Raw genomic sequence first — 10618 nt, 5'->3', positions numbered from 1 at the left:
TGGGGAGGACCTGGTGTTGATTCTATCAAGATATGACAAAGATTATTTCAAGAAAAAGATTATATATTGTAATGCTTAGCATTTATATAGGTTCTTTTGATTTCAAAACAAGTTATAAATATTTCCTACCATGACAACATCCTTGCGAGGTAGGTGAGTATTACCATCTACGTTACCAAGAGAAGCCCGAGGCCAAGCAGCGAGGAGCTCTGCTTTGAGTCACAGAGTCGGGAACAACATTGGAACTGGACATCCCGGCCACCTGCTGTGGGCTCTGAAGAGGCCATGCCTCTCCCTAGTGTAGCAATGGTCTCCATTAATACAGGGGTACATATTGTATAGATATAAAACAACAACACACAATTACATTATAGAACAATAATTCAATATTTCTGTTTCTTAGTAAAATATGTTAAGCACAGTATTTAAATTGCATTTCTCTGAAAAGCATTTGGTATATTAAATAGCACAAGGTATATTAAATAGCTCTATAAATGTTTGCTGGCATACTCTTAACAGCATAATGATTCTAAAGAAATTAAAATCCACTGAAGCATAGAGATCTTTCCTTTATAATACCATAAACTGAACAAAAATGTGAAAAACTACTTTATTCCCAAAATGCAGACTTGATAGCTTGCTGGATGTTAGCAGGTGGTCACATAATTTCATAATTTATCTGAGCTTGAGAGAAAGGACATATATTGCTGACTGTCGTTTTTTTAAAATACCAATTTGGTAGGGGAAAAAAGGATTCAGTTGAAAGGTAAAAATGAAAGACTGCTATTTCCACTTAGTATCCACTCTGAGAAATTTGTAGGTTTTCAAAAGATGTTATAGTTAGAAGTAATGTTGAGGTTGAATACAGAAAATAATAGGAACATTTTGTGAGAAGAGAAAATGATACCAAATAAAACCTATGGTATAAGAAGAAAATGAGCAAGACAGAAAAGGATATTTTTCAAGGGTGTTGAAGGCTGGCATGAGATGTAAGCTGTTCACGCTTAGCTGACTGTGTAGGTCTTGGAGATGATTTACAAGGATAAACACTGGTTTTATCAGTCTCTTCCCCAAGGCAAAAATCCTCACCTTTCTCTCTAAATTAGCAGTTCTCAGAATGGTGTTGAAGAGCCCACCTCATGCTAAGCTTCCTAACAACTGACCTGGTAGGTCAGCAGAAAAAGTTCTAAAACTAGAAAGAAGCAGGAATGAAAGTCTTAAAAGTTGTATGCAAATGTAAAAACTAACTTCTACACCAGAATGACATTCTCTGTCAGAGGTAACAAATACAAAAGTCTTAATTTCAGTGTACACGACGCTAAGATATTGTTAGGTATTATGTGTCATTCAGAGAATATTTTTTGTAAGTGTGCTTTTTCCCTAAAAAAAGAGACATATTAAAGTGTTTTTTTCTCTCCTCAAGTCCTTTATGTATAAATATGAAATACGGAACTGTCCTATCAGTTTGTTTATTCACGTTATACGTTCCAGGGATCCTTTCCGCCTGCATCGTCTGTGGCAGTTTTGTTGGAGGGCGGTTTGAGTTTGAACAGGCTTGAGCAGTTCGGCTGTTTGGTTGGCTGTAAGGTTTTGGCATACGGTGAATACCAGTCCCTTTCAAACACATCTTTAAGTTGCTTAATGATGCTTCTGTTGTTCCTCACATCTGCCTGGTTGATAACAAGGCCCGTTCCAGCATTCTGTGTGAAATCATTCCCTACCCAATCAAAATTTCCTGCAAACAAACAAAGAATAATGCTGAGGAGTTAGATAGAGTCCACTGGGAACATACCCAATATAATGATATTCAGAGTGGATTCTATTAAAAATCATCACCACCCAGAAATAACAACGGAGAGGCTGAATTGTGTTGACAGCTCCGAAAAAAAAAAAATCCAAGAAGCCTTACATATGGCATATTAATATTTGCATATTATTTTGGCATTTTCTTCAGCTTTGCTCCGGTGGAAACTCAAAACAAGGAATCTGCTGTTCTTTCTTGTAAATGTTATTTCTTATTGACATTCACAAGCCACACTAAATACAGCAACATTTAAAATATATAGGGATTCATTTAAAAATCCTGTGAGTAATTACTACCTTCTCAAAGAGACAACATCTAATCCGTGTGAACAAATGAGGGATTCTAATTAGAAGTCCCTGAAGCTTTCACATCAAAGAAAACGCTCAAGCCAGAGAAGGAGACTCAGTTTCTAACAAACACCCGATTGGACTAGAAATCATTTCCCAGATCCAGGATCCAGCCTCTTGGCCCAGGAAGTGGGGCAGGTGCTATGAGAACAGCCTCTCAAATATGACTGCCCGTGTTACGTGGTGTATTCATGTTTTCAGGGCTGCCATAGCAAAGTTCCACAAATTGTGTGGATGAAACTATAGAAATGTCTCATGGTTCTGGAGACAAAATCCAGGTGTTGGGAGGGTTGATTCCTTCTGAGAACCGTGAGCAGGGATCTGTTCCAGACCTTTTTCCGTGGCTTGTAGATGGGCATTTTCTATTTTCTTTCTATTTATTTATTTATTTTTTAAATTTTTTAAATAGAGATGGGGTCTTGCTATGTTGCTCAGGCTGGTCTTGAACTCCTGGGTTCAAGTGATCGTCCCGCCTCAGCCTCCCAACATGTTGTCTGCCCTCTATGCATGTCTCTGTCCAAATTTCCCCTTTTGACAAGGACATCGTTCATATTAGATTAAGGCCACACTAATGATCTCATCTTAACTTGACAATTTCTCTAAAGATCCGTCTCTCCATAGAGTTACATTCTGAGGTACTGGGGGTTAGGACTTCAACATATGAATTTTGGAGGGACACGATTCAGCTCATACAAAGGAGTAAGTCTGGGATCTGCCCTAGAAGAGACTTATGTGTATGCCACTCCCGTGTAGTCCATCTTCAAGGTGTGGAGGAAGCAGCAGCCCCGGAGAGCTAGAGTAATGGCATTTTCAGTTCAGCTCCATCTTGAGACTAACAAGGCATGTTCCTTGCCAGTCACAACCATGGCCATAGATGTTTACAGTTGAGAAAACAACCTAAAGATATCCCAAAGGATACAGTCCTACAGCAGTGGAAAGTCCAGATGTCCCAATACCCATAACAGTATGTGCTTTCAGGATAGCTATAGTTACGCTTTGATGTGCTTATACACTAAATGTCATTACACATAAGAATGTTTTCTTTAAATCAGTAGAATAATAAATTTTGTCATGCTGTCAGCTTACTTACACATAGACGCAGCTTAGCTTAGCTTTTACACAGATAAGACTCCTATATAAGAAAAACACACCACATCCCTCCACTTGCTTTCTGTGGATGCCCTACTCTGTAGCTGAGTAGCTTTCTTCTTTTTCTTTTCTTTTCTTTTTTTTTTTGAGACAGTCTTGCTCTGTTGCCCAGACTGGAGTGCAGTGGTACAATCTTGTCTCACTGCAACCTATGGCTCACGGGTTCAGGCAATTCTCTGCCTCAACCTCCTGAGTAGCTGGGGTTACAGGAGCCCACCACAATGCCCCCACTAATTTTTTGTATTTTTATAGAGACAGGGTTTCACCATATTGGCCAGGCTGGTCTCGAACTCCTGACCTCAGGTGATCCATCCATCTTGGCCTCCTAAAGTGCTGGGATTACAGGCATGAGCCACTGTGCCGGGCCTGATTTTATTTTTAGAGGCAGGATCTCTCTCTGTTGCCCAGGCTAGAGTGCAGGGGCCTGATCATAGTTCATGGTAGCCTTGAACTCTTGAGCTCAAGCAATCCTCCCACCTCAGCCTCCTAAGCAGCTGTGAGTACATGTGCAACCACCGGAACCAGCTGCTGCTTGGTATTTGTATATATTATTTGTATGGTTGGTGGGACTTACTTCCACTTTACAGCTGAGGAGTGGGAGGCTCAAAGGGGTGAATAAATTTGCCCAATCACATGGCTAATCAATGGTGCACCCAGGTCTGCCAGACTGTATGATAAACCAGGAATTATTCTCATTAAAAAATATCTAGCCATGTCAAGGTTGACAAAATTATCTTTGAAATTACCACCAGGCCAGGTCTGATCTAAGCTCCCAGTTTTGTTCTCTTCTTTGGGTAAGAGCTGATTCCATAAAGGGAACTGACAGGTTTTAGGCGGAGATATTGGCCTTCTGTCCCCTCTGCAGCAACTCAGGTTCCGCTGCAGAAATCACTAAGATGCTGAGATCATCCGTCTCCCTGGGCACCCCTGGCCCAAGGGCTTGCAGTCATCTGTGGGAGAAGCTGCTGGAAGAAAGCACATCCATGGAGACAGCCAGTATCTCTTCCTTTGCAGCTTTTGTATTTTGGTCTCTGCTCTGCATTCTGGAGCCCTCAAACATACCAAGTCCCTTTTCCATTTGGTACCCCCAGGAACATCAGAAGGTGGTTTCTTGTCTCTCATTTTACTCCTAAAGTTTATTCCTCAGAGCCTACGAACACCAAGTCCCTAAACCAAATATCGGCAGAGAGAAGGACCTGCCCCCTTTTGCTTTATCCTTCTCCCCTCATCCCCACCCATCATCTGCCCCCTGGATAAACAGCACAATGGTACTATCTGTGGCTTCATGATAGACATAGCTTTGGATGAATTTTTTGATATAAATTAGTGAACTGTCCCCCAAGTGGTACAGAATACTGTGCTGGTGTCCCTGCACAGAGACCCCCGTGGCTAATGTGGCCTTCCTGGCCGTTCCTCTGAGACATGTGACTATGCGCAGAGGCCGCAGTTATGTGCAAATGCTCAGGGCCAGGTAAATACAGGACTGGATCTCTAAACCGGGGATGAGTAGCTTCTGTGGGGTGAGCATTGCTCAAGTGTCCATTGCCAGGCAGTATCTTCTATTCATTCTGTAAGCAAAAGGCTCCTGTGGTCTTGCGTGTCCTTTAAGGACTTTTGGATATGAGACTAAAATCTCATCCCCACAGCCGTTGCCAGGCACTGTAACAAGGGCAGTGAATATATCATCTCATTACATTATTTCTTCAGTTTTCACTGCTGTCCTCTGAGGTGGTAATACGAACTCCATCGTATTGATGAGGAAGTCAAGGCACGGAAAGGTTAAGTAATTTGTCCAAAGCGGGAAGAGAAAAATATCAGAGCCGAGGTTCAAAGCCAGGTCTGACTCCAGGGTCCACACTTTACTTGTACTCCATGTTGCCTCTGATCCTAAAGGCATCCTTTGTGCCAGGAATTGTGTGCTTCACCCTGGACTACGACGTCAACCTCCCGGGGTCAGGAGCACCACAGCCATGTTGAGAATTCTGCTCCGTGCATGTGCGGACGATACTCTCTGAAGGAAATATACATAGGAATATGCTTTGGGGGCAGCCTGGGGTAGGAGGAAAATGAGGGAGAGAGGTTACGAGATTTTGAAGGCTTATTCTATAAAATACAGCTTTGTTTTCCTTCGAATTCAATGGATTGAGCCAAGATCCGGCATCTTTACTGATACTCAAAAGCTTTAATTAGGCTCCCCTCAGGGATCATGGCTCTGGGAAGCTTTCACAGGCTGAGAAAGGAATTCCTGTGCCTTTGCGATCGTGCTCTTCTACCTTTCACTTCCTGACAGTCTGGCTTGATTTCAAAATCACATATATGCTTCAGTATTTTTTTAATTGGGAGACAATTTCATCCAGCTTTTTTTGAGACTGCCACTGCAGCTTCCAAAAATGCATGCTGAGCCCCCAGTTGCCAGAACTGTAGTGTCACTCAGAGGGACATGATGATGCGTTGCAAGAGAGCTCGCTGGGAAGGTTCCTGGGCCTTCGGGTGCCTTCCACCCACCCACCACCCCCTTGTCAGCCCTCCAATCCTTCAAACCATCTCCTAGACAAGTTTGCAGAGCTTAACTCAAATGTACCCCGGAGATTTCAGAATTAGAGAGATGACACTGTGTGGGGGTTCTTCTGTGAGTCTTGTGAAAACTTAATGGAGTGGTGATTCCGTGCGAGGTCCACTGTGGATTTTTCTCAACTCCGCGTTCTCAGCAAGTATCTCAGCGATGACTTAGGAGATCAGAACATGCTGATAATTATTTAAATTATTGATAGACTTTTTTCTCCTAAGGTTCTTTGAGTATTTTTATACTAGAACTATGCTTCAGTCTAGGGAATTAATGTTTTGATAAAATATTATGTGTAAAATTCACTCATTTAAAAATGTATTATAGAAGGAAGAAGAAAGGGAGAGCCAGGAATCCATATTTCCTAAAGATATGGACAGATCAGAGACAGTGTTAGGAGCTCTTCATGTACTATCTTGTTTAAGCCTTGAAGCATTACTGAAGGGCGGGTGCTGTTATCCCCACTTTACAGATGAGAAAATAGAGGCTTACAGAGATTACGTGACTTTCTACCATTTTTCAGCATATAAGTGTCAATGCTGGAATTCAAATATAGGTTTGTCTCACTCTAAAATATTTATTATTTTTTAATATTTTATGGAGAAAGGAGTCTCGTTCTGTTGCCCAGGCTGGAGTGCAGTGGCACAATCTCGGGTCACAGCAACCTCCGCCATCCCAGGTTCTAGTGATCCTCCGGCCTCAGCCTCCTGAGTAGCTGGGACTACAGGTGCATGCCACCACACCTAGCTAATATTTTGTATTTTTAGTAGAGATGGGGTTTCACCGTGTTACCAGGATGGTCTCGATCTTCTGACCTTGTGATCCACCCACCTCAGCCTCCCAAAGTGCTGGAATTACAGGTGTGAGCCACTGTGTCCAGTCTATTTATTTATTTAGAGATGGAGTCTCACTGTCTCGCCCAGGCTGGGATGCAGTGGTGGGATCTCGGCTCACTGAAGCCTCTGTCTCCCGGGTTCAAGCGATTCTCCTGTCTCAGCCTCCCGAGTAGCTGGGAGGACAGGCGTGTGCCATAATACCCTGCTAATTTTGTATTTTTAGTACAGACAAGGTCTCACCATGTTGGCCAGGCTGGTCTCCAACTCCTGACCTCAGGTGATCCACCTGCCTCAGTCTCTCAAAGTGCTGGGATTACAGGTGTGAGTCACCGTGCTCGGCCTAAAACACTTAATTCATCAAAAGTACATTTTAAAAAATCCCTAGTTTCAGGTATTTAATTTTTTAATTTTAATTTTTAAGCCCTCCCCTCCTTTTAAAAAAAATTTCCCACAAAAGAACATTTAGATACAAGTACAAGTCACTGCTGCATGGACATACAACATCTCACTTTGAGTAAACTCCACATGTAAAATATCCAGATTTGAGTCCCTCAGTCCTGTCGTGCCTAAAACCTGAACCATCCCTGGGTTCCCTGATGATTAAGCCGAAAGTTCCCATTTTTTATTAAATGAGTTTGAGGTTTTTAATCACTTGCAGCTGATATCGTATTACTCTCCATAAGTTGGTACACATGAGAAAAATCAAAATAATCACATTTTAGGTCACTGAGAGTGACAACAGGAATGAAATAATATTCTCTTCTTTTTTTGTTTTTTTGAGATAGAGGAGTCTCGCTCTGTTGCCCAGGCTGGAGTGCAGTGTTGTGACCTCAGCTCACTGCAAGCTCCACCTCCCGGGTTCACGCCATTCTCCTGCCTCAGCCTCCCAAGTAGCTGGGACTACAGATGTTCGCCACCACACCCGGCTAATTTTTTGTATTTTTAGTAGAGATGGGGTTTCACCGTGTTAGCCAGGATGGTCTTGATCTCCTGACCTTGTGATCTGCCCACCTCGGTCTCCCAAAGTGCTGGGATTACAGGCGTGAGCCACCACACCTAGCCAATAGTTTCATATTCCAGCACCACCAAAAGGCCAGAAGGATCAATCTCTCTCTTTCTTTCCGTTTCTCTCTTGAGATGGAGTCTTGCCCTGCCGCTCAGGCTGGAGTGCAATGGTGCAGTCTTGGCTCACTGCAACCTCTGCCTCCCGGGTTCAAGTGATTCTCCTGCCTCAGCCTCCCTAGTAGCTGGGATTACAGGCATGTGTCACCACACCCAGCTAATTTTTGTATTTTTAGTAGAGACGGGGTTTCACCATGTTGCTCAGGCTGGTCTTGAACTCCTGGCCTCAGGTGATCCACCTGCCTTGGCCTCCCAAAGTGGCTGGTATTACCGCGTGAGCCACCGCGCCCAGCCAGATATACATCTTTAAACTATTCCAACACTCTCTTCTAATGTGATATTGAAAATGGAAAAAAAAAAAAAATATGTTCACACTGAGCCTGGGAGTTAGTGACTCCCCACATGGCCAGTGGCAGTATCTGCCGGGGCCGGTGGCAGCGGGTGAGATGACTGGGGGCCCTGGATGCCAGACCTGGCTCCATCCCCCTAATATCTGTATTTCTGAGTCTTAGGCTCCAAGTTTCCTCATTTGTAAACTGAAGATGATAAAAGCTGCCCTCCCTATTGATGATGTTGCCAAGAGAAATGAATCAAGTGCTTTTACAAAGTTAAAAGGGTGTATTTTTTACTCACTGAATTTGAAAAAAAATTGATACAGATTTTGTATTTCTATATTCCATGAATATGTTTTTTTCTGCTTTGAGACTGCCATTTCATCTGTACAATGTAATTACTGCACTGCTGTTTTTGGATTTGTGTACCTTCTTACAGATCATTTTAACTGCCTGTGATGGTACTAGTTAAAAGGTTACCATGGACTCATATATATCATGGAAAATTAGAATAGATTTGATATATTAATAATTACACCATTATAGAATGATTTCAGCACCTGGGTCTCTTACCTTAATAATAATAGCTGGCATTAATTGGGTATTATTTATGTGCCAGGTACTTTGCACATTTTATCTCTTCTACACTTCATCCAATGAAGTAGTTACTATTATTAGCCCCATCTTACAGATGAGAAAACTGAGGTTTGAAGAGCTCAAGTTAAATTGTACAGAGTGGGACATTTGGAAGATGGCAGGGATGGGATAATTGGCTGGGCATTGAGAGTTTCAGCACTGTCTGCCTCCCCATCACTCACGTCAGGCTGGCTTGTGGTGCTGTGGGCAAGGGGATGACACTGCTCGTTCCAGTACCAGGACACACCTTTGATGAGCCATTCTCATCCCTGCCTATACAATGAGGCAAAGGGACCAGAAAATTTCTGTAAAACATTTATGGAAAGGTGTCTTCTATGTCTTCTGGTATATAAATCAGGCCATGAAAGAGGTGTTTGAGTGATGAGCTCCCCGTCTTCACCATCCTGTTTCCTGATCTCCATTTCCCCCCATTCACCAGCAGTGGTTCCCAAGGCCTTGCTTCCTCCCCAGGGCATACCGTGGAGCACAGCTGGACTACCACTGCCTGGGTGACCCCCACCCAAGGAGCCTCACAGCCCTCACACCTACCAATATAAGCTGCTCCATCTGTCACCATGTACTTGTTGCGATTTAACCTAGGAAAGGTGTGATTCTTTTGTTCTTTTGTAGCACAAGCATTCTCTCTTTCCAGATCAAAAAATTTCTGTAAGACAAAAACAGGTAAATAAGAGGAATGTTTCTGGTCTTGTCCAAGAGCACAAAAGAATGTATTATCCAGATATCGACAATAGACCTCATGATGGGTTATTAAAGCCATAATCTTATTACCTCACGTAGATGAAGCTATTTTTGTTCTCAAATCTAAATAGGCAACAAGAGAAAAGTAGCATGCTCAACTAGGTATATAATTAACACTTTTAAGCTACTAAATGAACACAAAATTCCTTTTCTTTTTTCAGCAGGATAAGGGCCAGAAGGTTGTTTAATTCACATTGTCTTATTCATCAGGGTGCGCTGGCATTTGAAGCATGCCTCAGGGTGCTTTCTGTCAAGCATGGCAATGAACTGAATGAGTATTCTTACATGTTGCATATATTACTTCAATGACTAGTTGATTAAACTAGGGATTTGCAAAGGTCAAAAGAGACTTTGCCATAGGAACAAATACTTTTCCATCTGAACACCTAAGTCTAGGAGCTCTTTTGATAGGCAACTGAAAAAAAAAAATCACAATTTCAAACCGTGAATTCTGAATTCTGAATTTCAACTTTTATTGACTCAAAAGGTAACGTTCCAGTTCACCCAAGACCAGGAATGGGGCAGCTAAAAGAAGGGGTATGACTGCAGGAACAACCAGGCTATGCCTTAGGGGTCTGTGGAATTTGCTAAATTCTCAGACAAGGCTTAAACTGTGGCTAAACTCATGGAACTCCATGACTCAGCTCACTGCAAGACACTAGTCAAAGGTGAAAATATCAGTTATCCCCTATATGGGAAAATGGTGAGTATTTTCAGAACTGCCTGGAACCTTTTGGAATGTCCGCAGCTATAGAATCATGTGTATTTAAAGGAAAGAAGAGGCAGGGAGGAAAATGGCATGATACCTAGAAAAGGAGATGTCATTTGCAGTTTTAAAACCGTAAGTGTTCACATTTGGCTTGAGGAAATAATGAGAGTTGGATTCCCCTCCCCTAGCGTGGTAGAACGGTGACAAGCTAGATGATCACTAAGATCCCTTCTAGCCACAGAAGTTCTATTTTGATTTTTTGTAAAACCCTCGAGGCCCACGGTGCAGAGATCAGAATCTACCTAAAAACTATCTATTCCACAACACAGGTAAACATGTGATCTGTGTGGCTCTCAGGGCC

The 10618-nt window shown here is 42.5% G+C and overlaps 1 protein-coding gene across 5 annotated transcripts in view; it reads right to left on the bottom strand.

The window, feature by feature from the left end:
* Nucleotides 1–368: 368 nt before the first annotated feature.
* The window catches only part of PLD5 (phospholipase D family member 5), a 446581-nt gene continuing 436331 nt past the window's right edge, over nt 369–10618 (bottom strand). For all 5 annotated transcript variants that reach the window (XM_017847817.1, XM_017847818.1, XM_017847816.1 and 2 more), the window contains 2 exons: nt 9339–9453; nt 369–1735 (listed from right to left, as the gene is read on the bottom strand). In XM_017847817.1, coding sequence (XP_017703306.1) covers nt 1479–1735; nt 9339–9453 — 372 coding nt within the window. In that variant the 3' untranslated portion in view covers nt 369–1478. The remainder of the gene's footprint in view (nt 1736–9338; nt 9454–10618) is intronic.

The sequence above is a fragment of the Rhinopithecus bieti genome, unplaced genomic scaffold (assembly GCF_001698545.2).
Source record: "Rhinopithecus bieti isolate Rb0 unplaced genomic scaffold, ASM169854v2 scaffold_28016, whole genome shotgun sequence".
NCBI lineage: Eukaryota > Metazoa > Chordata > Mammalia > Primates > Cercopithecidae > Rhinopithecus > Rhinopithecus bieti.
Note: the sequence above shows the minus strand (reverse complement) of the source record. Positions and strands in the feature narration are given on the sequence as shown.